Source organism: Equus quagga, chromosome 17, assembly GCF_021613505.1.
Source record: "Equus quagga isolate Etosha38 chromosome 17, UCLA_HA_Equagga_1.0, whole genome shotgun sequence".
Classification (NCBI taxonomy): domain Eukaryota; kingdom Metazoa; phylum Chordata; class Mammalia; order Perissodactyla; family Equidae; genus Equus; species Equus quagga.
This window is the reverse complement of record NC_060283.1, coordinates 16,885,595-16,909,727: the sequence shown is the minus strand read 5'-3', so window position 1 is coordinate 16,909,727 and position 24,133 is coordinate 16,885,595. Positions and strand designations below refer to the sequence as shown.

The 24,133-nt window shown below is 36.9% G+C and overlaps 1 protein-coding gene and 1 pseudogene across 1 annotated transcript; both read left to right on the top strand.

The window, feature by feature from the left end:
- Positions 1–2,521: 2,521 nt before the first annotated feature.
- On the top strand, positions 2,522–3,439 carry LOC124229279 (olfactory receptor 4C12-like). Its single transcript, XM_046644416.1, has one exon. It carries the CDS (start codon positions 2,522–2,524, stop codon positions 3,437–3,439), a length of 918 nt encoding a protein of 305 aa, XP_046500372.1.
- A 4,592-nt stretch (positions 3,440–8,031) lies between these two features.
- LOC124229129 (olfactory receptor 4C12-like) lies at positions 8,032–16,989 on the top strand (annotated as a pseudogene).
- The last annotated feature ends 7,144 nt before the right edge of the window (positions 16,990–24,133 follow it).

The following is a 24,133-nucleotide window of genomic DNA, read 5'->3' as shown; positions in this document are numbered from 1 at the left end:
AGGATGTATGTTTATAAAATGCAAGGTACTGGAGAAGTTTGAGTGCCCAAAAATTCTAGGGTCTTGTCCAATGGACCCTCGAACTCATTAATATCTGACTCTACATTTCATAACTTAGCAAAGAACTGCCATAGATTTCATATTGTCACAGGTTGTGGCCACTCGTCCAAACTCTGTCATTGATGATTCCCAGAAGTAAAGTAAGTGCTAAAGAGAAGCACTAAGTGCTAAAGAGCTGGAGACAGGCATCCTAGATTTAAATAATTAGGCTCCTTTATTTTTTTATCATTATGATTTTGGGCAAGTCATTTACCTTCTCAAACACAGTTTCCTTTTTTTTTTTTTTTACAAATATAGTCAATAGCATACCAACTTTATAGCATTTTTATGAGGATTAAAGGAAATAATGCATGTGAAATACTTAATATTGTACCTAATATATGGCAAACACTCAAAAATAGGTTATTACTATAGGAACTACATTGTAGAAAAAGAAATCTCTGCTTGCTGTTAACAATGGGAAAAAGTAGAATTATAATAAAAGTTTGCATTTCAAAATGTTTGAGTATATGGAATTTTAAAAAGTAACCAAGTTTTCGCGGCTTAGAAGTTTGCTTGAGTCTTGCCTCTCAATTGCAGTTTGAGCAAGGATGCAATTATTGTTTTATGGAAAGTCAAGGTCATCCTGCTAGATCAACACTTTTCTCCATTTCTCATTTTTCAAAAAGCATGAGTGTTAGAGAATTTCAGCAGTAACACGTACACTGTTGGTCTTTAGACTGGGTCAGAAAAAGAAATTGATCCTGTGCTTGAGTCCAATATCATCTTTATTCTATTAACCAAAGCTTAATGATCTCTGATTTTAACTTATATCATTGATACTGATAGTCAATAAATCAAGGCTAAATGATGAACCAGATCAGTTTAATGCAAAATGTATTTCCATTTACTTGATGAAGAATACACATATCACTCAAACTTTAAGATGGTATTTAAAACTAAGTTTTGCCATTATTATTTCTCACTTTTTTTCTGGACCTGAGTTTCCTTTATTCTCTTTATCTTAATGTATTCTTAAAGCAAAAAGGCAATGAAGGGTTAAGTTGAGTTGTCCCTGTTACACGTGGGCAAGGCACATAATGAGGTACATGGAAAGAAAACATCTTCTAGATGATCCCACAAATGCTTCATTGAGCAGGTAGCTTTATAGTTCCAAGCCCCAAGATACTGGTCTCCCTTCTACTTAGCCTGATGCATCATAGAATTCTTCCAGGGACAAGAACTCTTGAGAAGAAAGTTGAGGGCACTTCTAATTGCCAGCACTTACCTAGAGGAGATCGCCCTTGGGAGAACCAACACCAAATATGTTTTTATAATTCTGTGATGGTCTATGACAGAGGTTGTATTTCAAGGTAGAAATCAGAGAAAAACCCCACACTTGACTCATTCATCCTCATTATTTCACTAATTACCTCAGTTTCTTGCAAATCTTGAAGTAATTAGAATATACTTAAAAATAGTTCTCAGAGTCAGCCCATTGGTGCAATGGTTAACTTCATACATTCTGCCTCTGCAGCCCAGGGTTCGCTGGTTCAGATGCTGGGTGCAGATCTACACACTGCTTGTCAAGCTATGCTGTGGCAGGCATCCCACATATAAAGCAGAGGAAGATGGGCATGAATGTTAGCTCAGGGCCAGTCCTTCTCAGCAAAAAGAGGAGGATTGGCATCAGATGTTAGCTCAGGGATAATATTCCTCAAAAGTAAATACATAAAATTTAGAAAATAAATTTAAAAAGAAACAGTTCTCTTTTACAGTTTTGATCTGCCTGTTTTTCTCCCACACCACACAGAAACAAACATACAAACCAAACAAATTGGTCTTCTGCCCAAACTGATGTCTCCAACACTTCTAGACAAATGTTTTAACATAGATCAAATGAAACCTATATCAAATTTTATGAGAAATTTTTGAACTTGAATTTTATACTTAAAAGATATATATAAAACCTGTAATCTTTTAATACTAATTCTTTAACAATCATTCACTAGATCTTTACCTATAGTATATTTACTTAGTTATAATTAGGATATACAGACTATCTTGTGGGGTTTTTATTCATGTCATTTCATATTTTTTTCTAAGTCTTGTTAGTCTCCCAAATTATCACTTCTAATGACTACATTATTCCATCATATTGATGTCCAAATGAAGTTTTGTAAAGACTACTCTGACTCAGGGAAATGGAGTTCATTTATTCTGGGTTTTCTATGTCTTAGAATATTTTTGAGGAAGAATAATAAAAGACTAAGAGAGCCAACTAACAGAAGTTTTGAGGTACCTATTCCTAGGGAGTTTTGGGAAGATAAGCAATCATCTGTGAGATTCTCAGAGTACTGTTAAAAGGCAGAGTTTTGGACTATTTCATTCTTTCATAATTCTTCTTCCCTTTCTTTCTTTCACTCTCTTTTTTTAGGGTAGAGCAGTCCTTCCAGGAGTTTTTATCACCCATACCACAGAGATGGAGAGTAAAAGAAATGTGACTGAGTTCATTTTGATAGGTCTTACACAGAACGCCAAAATGCAGAAACTTGTGTTTGTGGTATTTTTGTTTCTATATCTGGTGACACTGTCAGGCAACCTACTCACTGTGGTTACCATTACCACCAGTCATGCTCTGAACTCCCCCATGTACATCTTCCTGACCCACCTTTCTTTGATAGATGCAATATATTCTTCTTCTTCAGCTCCTAAGCTGATTGTGGACTCCCTTCACAAGAAGAAAATTATCTCCTTTAATGGATGTATGGCTCAAGTCTATCCAGAACATATTTTTGGTGCTACTGAGATCATCCTGCTGATGGTGATGGCCTATGACCACTATGTGGCCATCTGCAAACCTCTGCATTATATGATTGTCATGTGTCACAGGCTGTGTATTCTCCTGCTGAAAGTGGCCTGGGCTGGAGGATTTCTTCATGCAACCATTCATATCCTCTTTATAGTCTGGCTGCCCTTCTGTGGCCCCAATGTCATAGATCATTTCATGTGTGACTTGTACCCTTTGTTGAAACTTGTCTGCATGGACACTCATACCCTTGGTCTCTTTGTTGCTGCCAACAGTGGGTTCATCTGCATGTTAAACTTCTTTCTCTTGGTGGTCTCCTATGTGGTCATCTTGTGCTCTGTAAAGAACTATAGCTTGGAGGGGAGGCACAAAGCCCTCTCCACCTGTATCTCTCACATCATAGTAGTAGTCTTATGTTTTGTGCCCTGCATGTTTGTGTATCTGCACCCAGTGATCACTCTGCCCATTGATAAAGCTGTGGCTGTCTTTTATACTATAGTGGCTCCTATCTTAAATCCTTTAATCTACACTCTCAGAAATGCAGAGGTGAAAAATGCTATGAGGAAGCTCTGGTGGAAAAAAGTAACTTGAGATAGTGATTAAGCAGAGTCATTGAGTGTTATAGATGGAACTAATAGAGGTAATTTAATCCAAGCCTCTTGATCTGTAGATGAAGACATCAACTCTAACAAGAGATTGGATAATGCATACAGATAGTCACTTCATCACAGAGCTAAATCTTGGACTGGAATCCAGTCTTACTGTCTCCCATCCTACACTTTTGTCATCCAACTTGCTGTTTCTTAACCAATAAATATTTATCTATTACCTGGAAATCTGAACTATCTTTATAAGCTAAAAGGTGTGAACCTAGAACATTGGATTGGTATTAAAATAATCTTAATACGTAACATTGAGATGTCGATTATGACTGATAAATGAAAACAAGATGTTTAACAATATTCCTGTACTTTGGACTGTAGCCTCAATACAATATAAATTCTTTCTTTACATGAATTTTTTGTTCATTAAATCTTGGTTGTATAGTAAAAAGAGATACTGTTTGTCAAATGCCTATAAGGCTGACATTGCATCAGGCATTTTCTATATTGTGTCAGTCAGGGTCCAGTCAGGAGACAGACCACCTAGTAATTGGAATAGGGTAAGTTTACATACAGTTATTAATTATATCAAGGCATCAACTACAAAGGTGTAATGAGTACTCTAAAGAATGCCCTGAGAAATGCAAATCAAAACCACACCAAGATATCACCTTACACCTGTTAGAATGACAAAAATATCTGAAACTAATAGTAACAAATGTTGGAGAGGTTGTGGAGAAAAAGGAACCCTCATACACTGCTGGTGGGAATGCAAACTGGTGCAGCCACTATGGAAAACAGTATGGAGATTCCTCAAAAAATTAAAAATAGAACTACCATATGACCCACCTATCCCACTACTGGGTATCTATCCAAATAACCTGAAATCAGCAATTCCAAAAGTCCCATACACCCTAATGTTCATTGCAGCATTATCGACAATAGCCAAGGCATGGAAGCAACCTAAGTGCCCATCAACAGATGATTGGATAAAGAAGATGTGGTATATGTATACAATGGAATACTACTCAGCCATAAAAAAGAACAAAATTGTCCCATTTGCAGCAACATGGATGGACCTTGAGGGAATTATGTTAAGTGAAATAAGCCAGATAGAGAAGGACAATCTCTGTATGACTCCACTCATATTAGGAATTTAAAAGTGAAGACAAAGAGAACAGATTAGTGGTGACCAGGGGAAAGGTGGGGTGGGGGTGGGCACAAAGGGTGAAGGGGTGCACCTACAACACGACTGACAAACAATAATGTACAACTTAAATTTCACAAGATTTTAACTTATCAGTAGCTCAATAAAAATTAAAAAGTCAAAAAAATAAATAAAAAGAATGCCCTGAGACTGAGAAATGGATATCCAAGGAAGGATCCCATTTAGAAGGTGGAACTCCTCCCCAAGGCTGGGATTCCAATCTTTTGGAGAAGGTCTACTTGTTACCCATTGAATAGCAGAGAATTTCATTGGGGTATCATGGGCCAGAACTAGTTCCTGGTAACTGGACAGAAGCTGGCAGGCATGAAAGGGACTGGCCAGCTGGGAGCATCCTGCTGTCATGCTGCTGGGCCAAGCTGATGAGAAAGGAACTGTGGTTTGGACAGACAAGCAGGAAACCAACCTCTAGGGTGCAGGTGGACCAAGGCTTGCAGGGAAAACTCTAGTACAGTACAGCTCAGCTGTGTTGGGAACCTGATCTCTGGGGTGTCTGTAGATTCACTGGAATCTGACTTCAGAGGTGCTACTGAAACTCAATGGGAAACTGTCCAGAAGGTATTATTGTCAGTGCCACTGGATGTCTCTCCTGTTCCCTGTCCCCTCAAAAAAAGGAAACACATGCTTTTAGAAGCTACATCATGAGCAAGATGAAAAGAGAAGCAAATTCAAAAAATCATTTGTAAGACTACTGTAAATAAGTTTTTTAAAAAATGTTTTCTTCTAGTGGTTTTTTGGTTTCGGGTCTTACATTTAAGTATTTAATCTATTTTTGAATTGATGTTTGTATGTGGTGTAAGATAAGAGTCCAATTTCATTCTCTGTATGTCAATATCCAGTTTCCACAATATCATTTATTGAAAAGACTATTCATTTCTCATTAAGTAGTCCTAGCATCCTTGTCAAATATTAATTCACTGTATTTATTTCTGGGTTCTCAGTTCTGTTTCACTGATCTAGGTGTCTGTTTTTATGCCAGTACCATACTGTTTTGATTACTATAGCTTTGAAACATAGTTTGAAATCAGGAAATGGAAGTGTGATGCCTTCAGCTTTGTTCTCCTTTCTCAGGATTGGTTTGGTTAGTCAGGTCTTTCGTGATTTCACACATATTTTAGGATTATTTCTTCCATTTCTCTGAAAAATGTCATTGGAATTTTGATAAGGATTTCATTGAATCTATGGATAGCTTTGGGTAGTCTGGGCATTTTAACAATATTAATTCTTCCAATCCATGAACATGGGGTATCTTTCCATTTATTTGTGTCTTTTTCAATTTCTTTAATCAATGTCTTATAGATTTCAGTGTAGAAATCTTTCACTTCCTTGGTTAAATTTATTCCTAAATATTTAATTCTTTTTTGATGCTATTGTAAATGGGATTATTTTCTTTATTTCTTTTTCATACAGTTTATTGTTGGTGTGAAGAAATACAAGTAATTTTTATTTGTTGATTTTGTATCCTCTATCTTTACTGAATTTGTTTATTAGTTCTAACATTTTTCTTAGTAGAGTTTTTAGGGTGTTCTACATATATGGTTACGTTATCTGAAAGTAGCTAATTTTAGTTCTTTCTTTCTAATTTAGATACCTTTATTTCTTGTTCTTGTCTCTTCTTGCTAGTACTTCTAGTTCTATGTTGAATAGAAGTAGTGACAGTGAGCTTCCTCATCTTGTATCCCATCTTAGAGGAAAAGCTGTCCATTTTTCCCAATTGATTATCATGTTATCTGTGGGCTTTTCATAATGGTCTTTATTGTGTTGGGGAATTTCCTTTTTTTGTGAGGAAGATTCACCCTGAGTTAACATACATTGCCAATCCTCCTCCTTTATTTTGTTTAAGGAAGATTGCCCCTGAGCTAACATCTGTGCCAATATCTTTCTACTTGTTATGTGTGATGTCTGCACAGCATGGCTGATGAATGCAGTTGGTTCACACCCAGGATCTGAACCTGAGATCTGAACCCATGAACACTCAACCACCGAAGTGGAGAGTGCAGAACTTTAACCATATAGCCATGGGCCCAGCCCCAGAAATTTCCTTTGAAATCTATTTTGCTGAAAGTTTTTAGCATGAAATGGTGTGGGACTTCATCAAATGTTTTTTCTATGTCTACTAAGATGATCATGTGATTTTTATCTTTCATTCTGTTAAAGTAGTATATCACATTGATTTGCATATTTTAACCAATCTTGTATCCCAGAGATTAATCCCAGTTGGCTTTGGTGTATAACCTTTTGGATGTGTTGAATTCAGATTGCTAGTATTTTATTAAGATATATTTCCTATTCATAATGTTCAACCAATAAAATTTCTGAGTCCTTGCATGTCTGAAAATATATTTTATTCTCATATTTGAATTCTATATTACACGATATAGAATTAAAAATTACAATTGTTTTCCCTTGAAAGAATTAAAAACATTTTTCCATTAGCTCCAAGTTTCCGTTTTGGGGACAAAAAGTCTGATGCCAGGCTGATTTTTATTTCCTTCGTAGCCTATTTTTATTTTATAGATTTACTATCCTACTGAACCCCTAAAAATATACAAATTGATGTTTAGAGTTCTGTTTTGGGATCTTTTTTGTTTTTTTTTACTAAAAACATCAAAATGGTTATGGATCTTTTGAGAGATCACTGATGAGCACTCATGGTTGACAAAACTCACACTGTCCCTTGGTGATGTCTAATAATTTTATGTCTGTAATTCCCATCTATATGCTCAAGGCTTCTACATTTCTCTGACCTACATCTTTCTCAGGATCAGAAAAGTATATTCAATTGTATATAGCTACGTGAATCTCATTCAGCACATTAAAAAATACATTTATCAAGTGATGTCAGCAACATGGCAGAGTGAGTGGTTCCCTTTGTCTCTCCCCCTTTGAACTACAACTAAAGGGACTTTCATTGATCAACAAAGGATACTCACACAGCACCTCAGGATGCCTGAGAGACGTGTGCTGCTATAAATTGAAAGGAGGATGAACTACTTGCAGAGAGGAGGGGCTATAGGTGAGAACTATCCAGCCTCCAATGTCAAGTACCTGTGAGCAAGTGCTTTCCCAGCTGAAGCTCTCACCCTAGCACCCCATGGCCGTGAGGGTGGATATCTGCCTCAGCACAACTATGGAAACAGGTGACTGCAGCCCTGAGCCCCTGTACTTCCTCTTTGGTCCAGTGGGAAAATCCACAGTCCCACTGCAGACCAAGGGCCTGATTGGCCCTAGTGGAGGGGCCTAACCCACTAAGCACAAAGGCTGATGTGACTTAGGAGCAGATACAACATGGCTGTGAGTCTGGGTGAACAAACCCCTGGCTGCCTTAAATACCCATAGATCTGCTGCAGCCCAAAATGGGTAAGTGAGACCCAGTGGGGCCATAGGAACAGGGGGTGACAACACTGAGCCCCAATGTGATTTCTCCTTGGTCCAGTGGGAAAATCCATGGTCCCACCACTGACTAAGACAGTGACTCAGCTCAGCCCTAGTGGAGAGGCCTGCCCACCAAGCACAAAGGCTGGTGTGACATAGGAGCAGAGTCTAGGAAAACAAACCCCCAGCTGCATTAAACACCATACCTCTGCTGTGGCCCTGAAAGGGCAAGTGAGACACAACAGGGTCATGGGAGTGCCTGGTGGCAACCTTGAGCCATAGCATATAGCTGCCAGGTTCAATGGGAAAGTCCAAACTCTTGCTGCAGCCCCAGGGAGTGTCTTTGACTTTGTTCCATTTGGGAGGCCCCGCCCACAAAGCTCAAAGGCTAGTGTGACCTAGGAACAGACAGTGGCATATCTGCAGCCCAGGTGAAAGTGCCATCACCTACTTCAAACATCCACAGTATCACAGCAGCCCCAAAGGGGCAGTATGACTGGCGAGACTGTGGGATAGCAGCCATGAGCCCCTGTGTGATCCTCTCTAGACCAGTAGGTGAGTTCACAATCCCACCACAGACCCAGAGAGTAGCACAGGATCAGACACAGTGGGGAGGCCCAAACCACCAAGCACAACAGCTGATACAACCTAGAAACAGATGGCAATGGAGCTGTGAGTCTGGGAAAACAAGCTCCCAGCTGCATTGAAAGTGCATAACACTGGTGCAGTCCCTAGTGGGGGAGCTTGCCTATACAGGTCTGTGGGAGCAGGCAGAAGCAACCTGGAACTCCCATCGGATTGTTCCCACAGTTGGTGGGAGACACTACAGTGCCACTGTGATCAGAAGGAGTGGCCTAGGCTTGGGCAGGAACAGTAGATGGGGATCATGGTGGGAGCAGACTATACAGCTTCTGCAACCTCCCCTTAGTGGCAGCAAGTGGAAGCAGTAACTAAATGCCATCTCTATGTGGAACCACAAATCCTCACCATAACGCAGTATGAAAAATATATTAAATCTCCATAAGAGAATGAAAATGATAAATACCCAGAAATCAATCCTGAAGACATAGACATCTATAACCTACATGAAAAGGAATTGAAAATAGCTATCTTTAAAAAACCCAATGAGTTAAAATAGAATACAGATAAACAACTCAACTAATGCAGGAGCCATGTCACAAAAAAGCTTGAAACTATGAAGAACCAATCATAAATGTTGGAGATGAAAAACACAATGGTTTAGATAAAAATCTGTACTCTTTGAACATAGAATTGATATTGTGGAGGACAGAATTAGCAGTCTGGAGGACAAGAATATAGAAATGCTTCAGATAGAGGAGGAGAGAGAACTAAGACTAAAAAGAAATTAAGGAACTCTCCAAGAAGTATCCAACTCAAATAGAAAATACAACATAAGGATTATAGGTATCACAAAGAGGGATTAGAAGGAGAATGGAGCAGAAAGCTTGTTCAAAGAAATACCAGCTGAGATCTTCCCAAATCTGGGGAGAGATCTGGAAATCCATGTGAAAGAAGCCAATAGAGCTCCTAAATTTATCAATGTAAAAAGAACAACTTTAAAGCATATAGTGGTAATGCTGGCAAAAGTGATTCAAAAAGAAAAAATATTAAGGACATCAAAGCAGAAGAAAATAACTTACAAAGGAACACGTATCAGGCTGTCAGCAGATTTACCAGCAGAACACTGCCAGGCTAGGAGACAGAGGAATGATATATTCAAAATTCTTAAAGACAAAAACTTTCAGCCAAGAATACTCTATCCAGTGAAAATATCCTTCAAATGTGAAAGAACTGAAAACTTTCCCAGATAAAAAAAAGTTAAGGGAGTTCATCACCGCAAGAACTCCCCCTATAAGAAGTCTTCAGGAAGACCCTCATACTTAAAAAAAAGAAAGAAAGAAAAGAGAGGAGTTATAAAACCTGAACAAGGAGATTAGTAGATAGACAAAATCAGAAAATTGGAGCTCTCCATCAGAACAAGTTAGCAAATGCTTAATTACAACATTAAAGGGAAAGGGAAATGGGAAGAAAACACCAAGGATAAATATAATCTTGTCATTGTACCCACAGACTCACAGCACAAGATGAAATAAGATGTGACAATAACAACATAGAAAGGGAAGAGGAAAGGTACGGAACAGGGTTAATCTAAGGAAATGAGACTATCACAAGATGGTCTATGTCATGTATGAGACTTTTTACACAAACCACATGGTAACCACAAAAATAATTAGAACAGAGGAACAAATTATAAATAAGGAGAACACTAAGAAAACCAGTGTAGAAAACTACCTAACTTAATTGGTAGTCCAAAATACATAGGATGAGAAAAAAAGGAAATGCAGTAGAACCAGAAAATGAGCAATAAAATGGCAGCCTTAGGCCCTCACATATCAATAATCACTTTAAATGCAAAAGGATTGAATTCTCTGATCAAAAGACACAAAGTGGTAGGATGCATTAAAAAACAGGACCCAACAATATCCTCCCTCCAGGAAACGCATTTCAGTCCCCAGGATAAACACAGACTCAGAATGAAAAGATGGAGGACGATGCTCCAAGCTAATGGCAAACGAAAGAAAGCAGGTATTGCCATACTTACATCAAACAAAGCAGAATTCAAGATAAAACAGGTAAAGAGAGACAAAGATGGGCAGTAAACAGTGATAAAACAGACACCCCACCAAGGAGACATAACACTTGCAAACATATGTGCACCCAACACAGGAGCACCAATGTACATAAAGCAACTATGAACAAACCTAAAAGGAGATATTAACAACAATACAATAATAGTAGGGAACCTCAACACCCCACGTACACCATGGATAGATCATCCAGACAGAAAGTCAACAAGAAAATTGTAGATTTAAATGAAAAACCAGACCAGATGAACTTAAATATTATATATAGACAGATCACTTCATCCAAAGACATAATGTTATACATTCTTGTCAGGTGTGCATGGAACATTCTCAAGGATAGAGCATATGTTGAGAAAGAAAGCAAGCCTCTTAAATTTAAAAGGATTGAAATAATATCAAGCATCTTTTCAGACCCTAAAGCTATGAAACTAGAAATCAATTACTTGAAAAATCTGGGAAAGGGGAAAGATGTGGAGATTAAACAACATGCCCCTGAACGACCAATGGATCATTGAAGAAATCAAATATTATTTGGAGACAAATGAAAATGAAAACACACCATACCGACTAGTTTGGGAGGCAGTAAAAACACACTTAAGAGGGAAATTCATTGCTATACAGGCTCACCTCAACAAACAAGAAAAATCTGCAATAAGCAATCTCAAACTACACCTAACAGAATTAGAAAAAGAAGAACAAACAAGGCCCAAAGTCAGTGGAAGGAGGGAAATAATAAAAATTAGAGCCAAAATAAGTGAAATTGAAAAAAAAAGACATTAGAAAGGATCAATGAAACAAAGAGCTAGTTCTTCAAGAAAATAAACAAAATTCGCAAACCCTTAGCCAGGCTCACTAAGAAAAAAAGAGAGAAGTCTCAAATAAATAAAATTAGAAATGAAAGAGAAGAAATTACAACAGGCACTGCAGAAATGTAAAATATTATGAAAAATTATGTGCCAACAAATTGAACAGCCTAGAAGAAATGAATAAATTCTTAAACTCTTACAACCTCCCAAAACTGAATCAGCAAGAAATAGAAAATATGAATAGACCAATCACAAGTAAAGAGATTGAAACAGTAATCAAAAACCTCTCCCAAAATAAAAGTCCAGAACCAGAGAGCTTCTCTGGAGAACTCTACCAAACACTCAATGAAGATTCTATACCTATCCTTCTAAAACTATTCCAGAGAATTGAAGATGATGGAACACTTCCTATCAATTCTATGAAGCCAACATTATCTTGATACCAAAGCCAAAGACAACACAAAGAAGGAAAGTTACAGGCCAATATTGATGATGAACATAGATGCAAAAATCTTCAACAAAATATTGGCAAACTGAATATGGCAATATATTAAAAAGATCATACACCAGGATCAAGTGGGATTAATAACACTGACACAGGGATGGTTCAACATCCACAAGTCAAACAATATGATACACCACATTAACAAAATGAGGGGGAAAAAAACAGGCAATCATCTCAATAGATGCAGAGAAAGCATTTGACAAGGTCTAACATCCATTTATGATAAAAAGTGCTCAATGAAATGAATAAAGAAGAAAGTACCTCAACATAATAAAAGTCATATATGACAAATCCACAGCTAACATCATACTCAATGGGGATAAATTGAAAGCCATCCCTCTGAGATCAGGAACAAGACAAGTGTGCCCACTCTCACCACTCTTATTCAACATAGTGCTAGAGGTCTTGACCAGGTCAATTAGGCAAGAAAAAGAAATATGAGGCATCCAAATAGGCAATGAAGAAGTGAAACTTTCTGTTTTCAGACAACATGATTTTATACGTGGAAAACCCTAAAGATTACTTCGGAAATCTATAAATAAACAACGATTACAGCAAACTTTCAGGGTACAAAATCAACTTACATAAATGTGTTGCATTTCTATGTTTTAAAACTAACTAACAGAAAGAAGACTCAAGGACACAATCCCATTCATAATTGCAATAAAAAGAAAAGAAATCTTGGAATAAATTTAACCAAGGAAGTGAAAGACCTATCCAATGGAAACTATAAGACATTACTGAAGAAAATTGATGAGACATAAAGAAATGGAAATACATTCCAGGCACATGGATTGGAAGAATAAACATAGTTAAAATGTCCATAATACCTAAAGCAAACTACAGATTCAATTCAATCCCAATCAGAGTCCGAAAGACATTCTTCACAGAAATAGAACAGAGAATCTTAATATTCACATGGGACAACAAAAGACCCCAATTGCTAAAGCAATCCTGAGAAAAAAAAAATACAAAGCTGGAGGCATCACAATCCCTGACTCCCAAATATGCTATGAAGCTATAGTAATCAAAACAGCATGGCACTGTTACAAAAACAGACACATAGATCAATGGAACAGAATTGAAACTCCAGAAATAAAACCTCCCATCTACGGACAGCTAATCTTCAACAAACGAGCTAAGAACATACAATGGAGAAAGGAAAGTCTCTTCAATAAATGACATTGGGAAAAGTGGACGGTCACATGTAAAAGAATGAAAGTAGACTATTATCTTATGCCATACTCAAAATAAACTCACAATAGATCAAAGACTTGAAAGTAAGACCTGAAACTATAAAACTTCTAGAAGAAAATATAGGCAGGTCATTTGTTGACATCAGTCTTAAAAGAATGTTTTCAATACCCTGTCTACTCAGACAAGAGAAACAGAAGAAAAAATAATCAAGTGGGACCTCATTAGACTAAAGAGCTTCTACAAGACAAGGGAAACCAGCATCAAAACAAAAAGACAACCCACCAACTGGGAGAAAATATTTGCAAATCATAAATCCAACAAGGGGTTAAGCTCCATAATATATAAAGAACTTACAGAACTGGACAACAAATAATCAAAGAACCCAATAAAAAATGGCCAGAGGATATGAACAGACATTTCTCCAAAGAAGATATACAGATGGACAATAGGCACATGAAAAGATACTCAATATCACTAATCATCATGGAAACACAAGTCAAAACTACAGTAAGATATCACTTTACACCTGTTAGAACGGCTATCAAAACCAAGACAAAAAATAATAATTTTGGAGAGGATGTGGAGAAAAGGGAGCCCTTACACTGCTGGTTGGAATGCAAACTGGTGCAGCCACAATGGAAAACAGTATGGAGATTTCCCAAAAACTAAAAATAGAAATACCATATGACCTAGCTACCCCAGTACTGGGTATCTATCCAAAGAAATTGAAATCAAAAAGTCAAAGAGACTTATGCACCCCTATATTCATTGCAACATTATTTACAATAGCCAAGACATGGAAGCAACCCAAGTGCCCATTGACTGATGATTGGATAAAGAATATATGATACAAACACACACACACACACACACACACACACACACAATGGAATACTATTCGGCCATAAAAAAGAAAAAAATTGTCAGATTCGCAGCAACACGGTTGTACCTTGAGGGTATTGTGTTAAGAGAAATAATCAAGGCAGAGAAATACAAACACTGTAAGATTTTACTCATATGTGGAAGATAAACCATCACATGGACAAAGAGAAGTATTTAGTGGTTACTAGGGGGCAGGTAGATGGAGGGTGGACACAAAGAGTGAGGGGCAACACTTATATGGTGACTGACAAATAATAATGTGCAAATGAAATTTGACAATGTTGTTAATTATCATAACCTCAATAGAAAATTTAAGAAACGTCTTTCTTAGATAATTGTTATATGTCCACTTTTCTCCTTTTTCCTCTTCTTTTTTCTTTTTCTTTCTTTATTTCAACTTTTCTCCTCCCCTTCCTTTCTCTTCTCCTTTCCTTTCTTCCACTTTTCCTCTCCTCTCTCTCTTTCTCTCTCCACATCCCTGTTCATGCTTTCTCACCAAACGTTTTATAATACCTAACACTGACCAGCACAGTGAATACAAAGATGCATAGATCATAAGACTAAAGCACAATATTCTAATACAAATCATTTACCTAGATAGTGAACTGGGTTTAAATGTTCCAGTATCCTGGAAAATTCCACAGTCAGGCATAAGAGTCAAATTTGGAAGGAATAAGATTTTTATATATCAGAATACAGCTTTAGCAAATGAATTAAAGAAATGAGTAAACAATAAATCGCACAAAACAAGCAGGAAACTAATCAGTAAGAGAATCTTTGTCTTAAGGATTTTTTTAATAACTTGCTTTTTTAAAATCTAATAAGCTTTCTTGTTGATATTTCTCATTGTTTGCCCCATTTCTCCTCTGTTAATTAGCTTACATTTTCAGAATCTTTAAATTTCTGGAGATGTTTAATGACAATTCTGAAAGTTTTCTTAGTGATACTCCCAAGAGAACCGTAAAATCATATAACAAGAATAATAATAAGTTTAAAATGATTTAATCTTCTCAACAATTGTAAATATAGCCATATTTATCCCTCCTTTATTATATAAAATAATTGAAGCACCAAGAGATATAATAAATTAATGGTGCATATTTAATAAGGAGTAGATCCTGGATTCCAAACTAAGTCTTTAGATTTTAAGTCCATTTCCCTTGCTTTGTTCTTTAATGCATTTCTAAATTTCCCTTTACCCTTTTTTTCCCACTTTCTTTGTTTCTTGCTTCATTTTTTCTTCTCGCTCTCTCAGTAAATGCTTTGTGAGTGTTTATTTTTTTGTCAGCACTAGGGACACAAAAATGCATAAGATTACAATAGTGGTAAGACAAATATTTGCCTTCAACGACCCACACTCTTAAATAAAGAGTGGTAAGTGTGAGACAATGCGGCGAGTGCTATAATGGACATTTAGCACAGTCTCTGACATTGGGAGGAGGTCACAACACCATTTTTCAGCCTGGAGGGAGGGAAGACGACTCCAGACAGGTAAAGTAGGAAAAGGTATAGCTCATGAAAGAATATTTATATACCTTTGAGTTTATTTGTATGACAAATTAGTAGAACAAGATGGATTTTTCACTGGCAAACAGGTCCAGCCATTTTGGGGTAAAATACATGCCTCTTTGGGTATTTGTGAATGTGCCACTTATATGACCATATGGTGGATTGGCTCTTAAAATTTGATGTATACTATTTTTATTTTCTTATTTTAAAAGTTACACATTTTTACTGTAGAAAATTTTAAAAAATAAAGAAATCATGAAGGAGAAAGTTAATACGAACTTTATTGTCACATTTATGAATCTGAAAAATGAAACAGTTCATCTGGTTTTGTGCTTACTTTTGCCTTCTGTAAAACTAGAAAAAATAAATCATTCTATGGATATTTAGGCATTAAGTGAAGGTGTTATTATTAAGGGTGAGTGTGCCTTTTTTTACAGGAAAATCACTTGTCTCTTCAACTGAACTGATGAAGAGGATGAATAACATGACAGAAGTCATCCTCCTGGGCTTGACTCAAAATATGGAACTTCAGAAATTTTCATTTCTTGTGTTCTTAATTGCCTACTTGATCACCTTGGCAGGCAACCTGCTTATTATGATCACTATCAGCACCAATAAGGTCCTAGGATCCCCCATGAACTTCTTCCTGTCTTATTCATCACTTATAGATGGCTACTGTTCTTGCTTCATGACCCTTAAAATGCTAGCTGACACTCTTTTTCTGAGAAAAGTTATTTCCTTTAAGGAGTGTATGACTCAAGTCTTTGCTGTGTATATTTTTGGTGCTGCTGAGATCATCCTTCTCACAATGAGGGCCTATGACCTCTATGTGGCCTCTTCAATCCCCTGCACTATAGGACCATATTGAGTGGACAGATGTATAGCCTTCTTGTGAGAGTGACCTGGGCTGGAGCCTTTGTCCTTGAAACCATTTAGATCCTCTTCACAGTCTAGCTGCCCTTCTGTGACCCCAATGTCATAGATCATTTCGTGTATGAATTTAACCCTCTGTTGAAACTCATCTTCATGGACATTCATACCTTTGGTCTCTTTGTTTGTCCAATAGTTGATTCTTCTGCCTGTTAAACTTACTCTTTTTGATGATTTCCTATGTGGTCATGTTGCACTGTCTAAGGACCTATAGTTTGGAGGGGAGACACAAAGCCCTCTCCATCTGTCTCTCCCATCACCATGGTCATTTTATTATTTGTGCCCTGCATATTTGTGTATCTGTGTCCAGTAACCAACTTCTCCATTGATAAAGCTGTGGCTATGTTTTATACCATGATAACTCCTTTGTTAAACCCTTTCATCTACACACTCAGAAAGGCAGAGGTGAAAAATGCTATAAAGAAGCTCTGGATCAAAAGGTGACTTCAATGGAGAAATTCTTGCAATAGCATAAAATGATGTTGGTTTTCTAAAGGCAAAGAGAAAATAATATAATTTCTATTTTGGGAAGCCAAGTGAACAGTATACTTAAAAGTAGGTTGATGTTGGCATATAAGCCCACTGAGGAAAGGCCAAGGCAGGAAATTATTGATCATTTAAAAATATCCCCTTTAGGTTTATTTATTGCTCATTTTGTTGTTAAACTTTGGTGTACTTTCAGAATCACTTGGAATTCTTGTTAGAATGCACATTTCCAGTATACAGCTCTAGAGATTCTAATTCAATAGGGCTGTTGTAGACTGGTGTATCTGAATTTTAAACTTGTAAGGATGCGCATTGATCTTGGGAGAAGATCGGATGAACACAGTGAGAACATCAACAAAGACCTGGAAAAAATATAAAAGAACCAATCAGAAATGAAGAATACAATACTGGAAATCAAAAATTCACTAGATGGATTCAATAGCAGAGTAGAAGATGCAGAAGAATGGATCAATGAGCTGGAAGAAAGACTAGAGGAAATCATCCCAAGTTGAACCAATAAAAGAGAAAAGAATTAAAAAGAATGAGAAGGGTCTAAGGGAAATCTGGGACAACATGAAGCATGTTAATATTCGGTATTATAAGTGTCCTAGAAGGAAAAGACATAGACAAAGGAGTAGAGAATCTGTTTGAAGACATAATAGCTGAAAACATTCCTAACCTAAGGAAAGAAACAGACATCCAAGTACAGGAAGCACAGAAAGCACCAAAGAAGATAAACACAAAGAGGCCCACACCAAGACACATTGTAATTAAAATGTCAAAAATTAAAGATCAAGAGAGAATCCTAAGAGCTGGAAGAGAAAGGCAATAAGTGGCATACAAAGGAAACCCCATAAGACTATTGGCTGACTTCTCAGGCAAAACCTTGCAGGCTGGAATGGAGTGGCAGGATATATTTAAAGTGTAGAAAGGAAAAAGTCTGCAGCCAAGAATACACTACTCAGCAAGGTTTTCACTCAGAATGGAAGGAGAGAAAATGAGTTTCCCAAAAAGGCAAAAATTTAAAAGAGCTGATCAACAAGAAACCAGTTTTACAGGAAATGCTAAAGTGGCTTATTTAAGTGGGAAAGAGATGACTACAAATAGGAAAAGGAAAATTATCAAATGAGACAATAAAATCACTGCGAAAGGCAAAAATACAGTAAAGGTAGCAGATCAACCACCAATGAAGATAATATGGAACTCAAAAGACAAAAGTAGTAAAATTATCTATTTCAATGACAAGAAGGTAAAGGATGCACACACACACACACAAATAAGAGGTTAGCTATGATATCAAAAACACAAAATGTGAGAGGAGGGGAGCAATGGTAGAGTTTGTAGAAAGAGCTCAAACTAAAGAGACTATCAACTCAATATAGATTGCTATAGACACAGATCATTGTAGATGAACCTCATCGTAGTCACAAACCAGAAACCTATATTAAATACACAAATAATTAAGAGAAAGGAACCTAGGAGCTGGCCCAGTGGTGCAGAGGTTAAGTGCACACATTCCACTTTTCAGTGGCCTGGGGTTTGCCTGTTCAGATCCTGGGTACAGACATGGCACCGCTTGGCATGCCATGTTGTGGTAGGCATCCCACATATAAAGTAGAGGAAGATGGGCATGGATGTTAGCTCAGGGCCAGTCTTCCTCAGCAAAAAGAGGAGGATTGGCAGTAGTTAGCTGAAGGCTAATCTTCCTCAAAAAAAAAAAAAGAAGGGAACCCAAACACAATACTAAAGAAAGCCATCAAGCCACAAGGAAAGAGAGAAAGACAAGAAAATAATAGGAACAGAACTACTTAAATACCCAGAAACAAGTAACAAAATGGCAATAAGTACATACTTATCAATAGCTACTTTAAAGGTCAATGGACTAAATGCTCCAATCTAAAGGCATCAGGTGGCCAATTGAATTAATAAAAAACAAGACTCATATATATGCTTCATACAAGAGTCACGTTTTAGACCTAAAGACACTCACAAACTGAAAGTGAATGTTTGAAAAAGATACTCCATGCACATGGCAAAGAAAAGAAAACTGGGGTAGCTGTAATTATATCAGAAAAAAACAGACTTTAAAACAAAAAACGCAAAAAGAGAAAAAGAAGGGCACTACATATTGATAAAGGGAACCATACAACAAGAGGCTATAACACTTGTAAATATCTATGCCTTCAACATAGGAGCACCTAAATATATAAAGCAATTATTAACAGACATAAAAGGAGAAATAGACAGTAACACAATAGTAGGTGGATTTAACACTTCACTTATAACAATGGATAGATCATCCAAACAGAGGATCAATAGGGAAACATTGGCCTTAAATGATACAATAGACCAGATGGACTTGGTAGGTATTTGTAGAACATTCCATCCAAAAATTGCAGAATACTCATTCTTTTCGAATGCACATGGAATATTCTCTAGGATTGATCACATATTAGGCCACAAAACAAGTCTCAATAAATTTAGGAAGATTGAAACAGCATCCTTTCTGACCACAAAAGTATGAAACTGGAAATCTACTACAGGAAGAAGATCAGAAAAGCCACAAGTATGTGGAGATTAAACAAAATGCTATTGAACGATGATTGGGCCAATGAAGAAAGCAAAGGAGAAATCAAAAATTATCTGGAGACAAATGAAAATGAAAATACAACATGCCAAAATCTATGAGATATAGCAAAAGAGGTTCCAAGAGAAAAGTTTATAGCAATTCAGGCCTACCTCACAAACAAGAAAAATCCCAGGTAAACAATCTAACAGTGCACCTAAAAAGAACTGGAAAAAGAAGAAAAATCAAGCTCAAAATCAGTAGGAGAAAGAAAATAAAAATCTGAGCAGAAACAGATGAAATAGAGATTTTAAAATAACAGAAAAAAATAAGTGAAACAAGAGCTGGTTCCTTGAAAGCTAAACTAAATTGACAAACTCTTAGCTAAATTCACTAAGAAAAAAAGAATGAAGGCTCAAATAAATGAAATCAGAAATGATAGAGGAGAAATTAAAATGGACACCTCAGAAATGCAAAAGATTACAAGGTAATACCATGAAAAGATATACACCAAAAAATTGGATAATCTGGAAGAAAAGGATAAATGCTTAGAAATTTACAACCTTCCAAAACTGAATCAAGAAGAAATAAAGCATTTGAATTGAACAATCACCAGTGAGAAAATCGAAACAGCAATCAAAAGCTTCCCCAAAATATAAGTTCAGGACCAGATGGCTTCCCTGCTGAATTCTAAAACATTCAAAGAAGACTTAATCCTATCCTTCTTAAACTCTTGTAAAAAATTGAAGAGGAGAGGAATCTACCTAATTCATTCTACAAAGCCAACATTACCATGATACCCAAACCAGACAAGGATATCACACAAAAAAAGAAAATTACAGGACAATATCACTGATGAACATCGATGCAAAAATCCTTAACAAAATAACAGCTCATTGAACACAACAATGCATTAAAAATATCATACATCATGATCAAGTGGGATTTATTTTATGGATTCAGGGATCTTTCAACATCCACAAATCAATCAACATGATACACCACAGTAACAAAATGAAGAGTAAAAGTCACATGATCATCTCAATAGATGCAGAGAAAACATTTGAGAAGATCCAACATCCATTTATGATATGAAATAAAAACAAAATGGGTATAAAAGGATAGTACCTCAACATAATAAAAGCCATATATGACAAACCCACCACTCTCATACCATTCTCAATGGAGAAACACGGAAAGCTATCCCTTTAAGAACAGGAACCAGTCAAGGATGCCCACTTACATCACTAATTTCACATAGTATTGGAAGTTTTAACCAGTGCAATCAGGGAAGGAAAAGGAATAAGAGAAATCCAAATTGGAAAAGAAGAAGTAAAACTGTCACCATTTGAATATGACAAAATTATATGGAAAACACTAAAGAATCTACAAAAAAAACTTTTAGAAATAATAAATGAATGCAATCAATTTGCAGGGTACAAAACCAACATACAAAAATCAGTTGCATTTTTATACACTAACAACAAAGTAGCAGACAGAGAAATTAAGAATACAATCTCACTTACAATTGAAACAAAAAGAATAAAATATCTAAGAATAAATTTAGTGAAAGAGGTGAAAGATCTGTACACTGAAAACAATGTAAAAAATTGTTGAATGTAATCGAAGAAGACACAAAGATATAGCAGGATATTCTGTGCTCCTGGATTTGGACGAATTAACAGTTGACATATCCATACTTACTAAAGCAATGTACAGATTCAATGCAATCCCTCTCAAACTTCCAACATTTTTCACAGACATAGAACAAAGAATCCTAAAATTTATGTGGAACAACAAAAGACCCTGAATAGCCAAAGGAATCATCTGAAAAAGGAATAAAGCTGGAGTTATCACACTCTCTGATTTCTAATTTTACTACAAAGCTATCAGAAACAAAACAGCATGGTACTGGCACAAAAACATACACACAGATAAATGGAATGGAATCAACAGCCCAGACATAAACCCACACATCTATGGACAACTAGTTTTCAACATGGGAGCCATGAACATATAATAGAGAAAATAAAGTCTCTTCAATAAATGGAGTTGCGAAAACTGGACAGCCACATGCAAAAGAATGAAAGTAGACCATTATCTTATACCATACACAAAAATTAACTCAAAATGGATTAAATACTTAAATGTAAGACCTGAAGCCATTAAACTTCTAGAAGAAAACCTAAGTGGTACACTCTTCGACATTGGCCTTAGCAGCATATTTTCAAGTATTGTGCCTGACCAGGCTAGGGAAACAATGGAAAAAATAAACAAATAGGACTACATCAAATTAAAAAAGCTTCTGCACACCAAAGGGAACCATCAACAATAGGAAAAGACAAGCTAACAATGGGGAAAATATATTTTCAAACCATATATCCAATAAGGGCTTAAGATCCTGAATGTACAAAGAACTCATACATCTCAACAACAAAAAATTAGCAACTCAATTAAAAAATGGGCAAAAGATCTGAACATATATTTCTCCAAAGAAGATATACACATGTCCAACAGGCACATGAAAAGATACTTAACATCATTAACTATCACGGAAATGCAAATCAAAATTACATGCACTGCTTGTCAAGCCATGCTGTCACAGGCATCCCACATATAAAGTAGAGGAAGATGGAATCTCAGGAGCAAAAAGGTGGGGTGAGCTGACCCAGGACACTCTCCCCTCCAAACTACAACCAAGGACTGGAAAAAAACTGAATTTCAGCTAATAAACCTAATGCCAGGATATCAGAGACCTACAGCATCAAAAAGACAGAGGACAGAGACCCTGCTGCCGGCCTCGGAGGAGCTGGAATGGGGTAGGAGAGAACGTTGCTCCTTCCCCTAGGGTCTGGGATCGCTGCTGCAGGTGTGGGAAGGAGCAGGGGAGGGGCTGTGCATCAGGGGATCTTCCAGGACACCCCCCACGGGTATAGTGGAAACCTGCTGATGGGGGAAAGCTTCCATGCGCAGGGACCCCATAAACCCAGAGGCCCGAGAGACCAGAGAACAGAACTGATCCGAATCCAGATCGGCATGCCAGAAAAACAGCCCCTCCTCCTGGCAAACCACGCTGTGCACCGCCATGTTGCCCAAAGGTGGAGAGCTCAGAACACATGGCTCTTGACCCCCATCGAGTGGCGACAGGCTGTAACTGCAACGGGATTCTACCACCATGTGAAAAAACTGCTCCTCTACCATCCAGCAATTTATAAAATCTCCAGACCAGAAGAAAAACAATAAAAACACAGAATTACGTCCTGAGGACTTGGAAATAGGTAAACTAAGTAAAAATGATTTCGGAGTAGCTATAATAAAAAAACTCAATGAGGTAGAGAGAAAGGTAGAGAAACAAGCCAACGAGTTCTGGAGTTACTTCACCAAAGAGATTGAAATTATAAAGAAGAATCAAACAGAATTACTAGAGATGAAAAACACAATGGACCAGATAAAATAGAATACGGATTCCCTGAATGCCCATGTAGACACCATAGAGGAGAAAATTAGCATAATCTAAGATAGACAGGCTAAATGGCTCCAAACAGAGGAAGAAAGAGAACTAAGAGTTAAAAAAATGAGGAAAATCTCTGAGAGATAGCAGATTCGATGAGGAGAAAGAATTTAAGGATCATAGGAATTCCCCAGAACGTGGAACAGGAAAATGGAGCAGAAAGTGTACTTAATGAAATTATAGAAGAGAACTTCCCAAATCTAGGGGTTGAGGGAGAAATGTGTGTAGAGGAAACTTTCAGATCTCCTAGATTTGTCAATGTAAAAAGACCTACTGCAGGCATATAGTAGTACAAATGGCAAAAATAAAAGACAAAGAAAGAATACTCAGGGCAGCAAGACAGAAGAAAATAACCTACAAAGGAACTCCTATCAGACTTTCAGCGGATTTCTCTACAGAAACCTTACAAGCCAGAAGAGAATGGAGTGACATATTCAAAACTTTAAAAGATAAAAATCTTCAGCCAAGAATACTCTAGCAAAGCAAGAATATGCTTCAGATATGAGGGCGAAATTAAATCTTTTCCAGACAAACAAAAGTTAAGGGTATATGTAACAAAAGTCCTCCACTACAAGAAATCCTCAAGAAGGCTCTCATACCTGAAAAAAGGATAAAGGGAGAAAGGGGTCACAAACCACAGAGTAGGGAGACAGATAAATAAAACCAGAATAGAATAGCAAATAGTCAACTATAGCATTAGGATAAAGGTAAGGAAACTACCAAAGCAAAGACGATCTTATCACTCTAAATACAAACTCATAACACGAGTTGGAATAAGAAATGAAAATAATAATTTAGGAGGGGAAGAGCAAAGGGACTAAATCAGTCTAGGCCAAGTAAGCAAGAGACCACCAGAGAATAGACTATATTATACACGAGATTCTAAATACAAACTTCAGGGTAGCTACTAAACTAAAAAACAGAACAGAGCCACAAAACATAAATAAGGAAAAATCTAAGAAACCCAGCATAAGAAATTGCAGTATTAAATGGGTAGGCTAAAGCAAACAGGAAGAGAAACACAG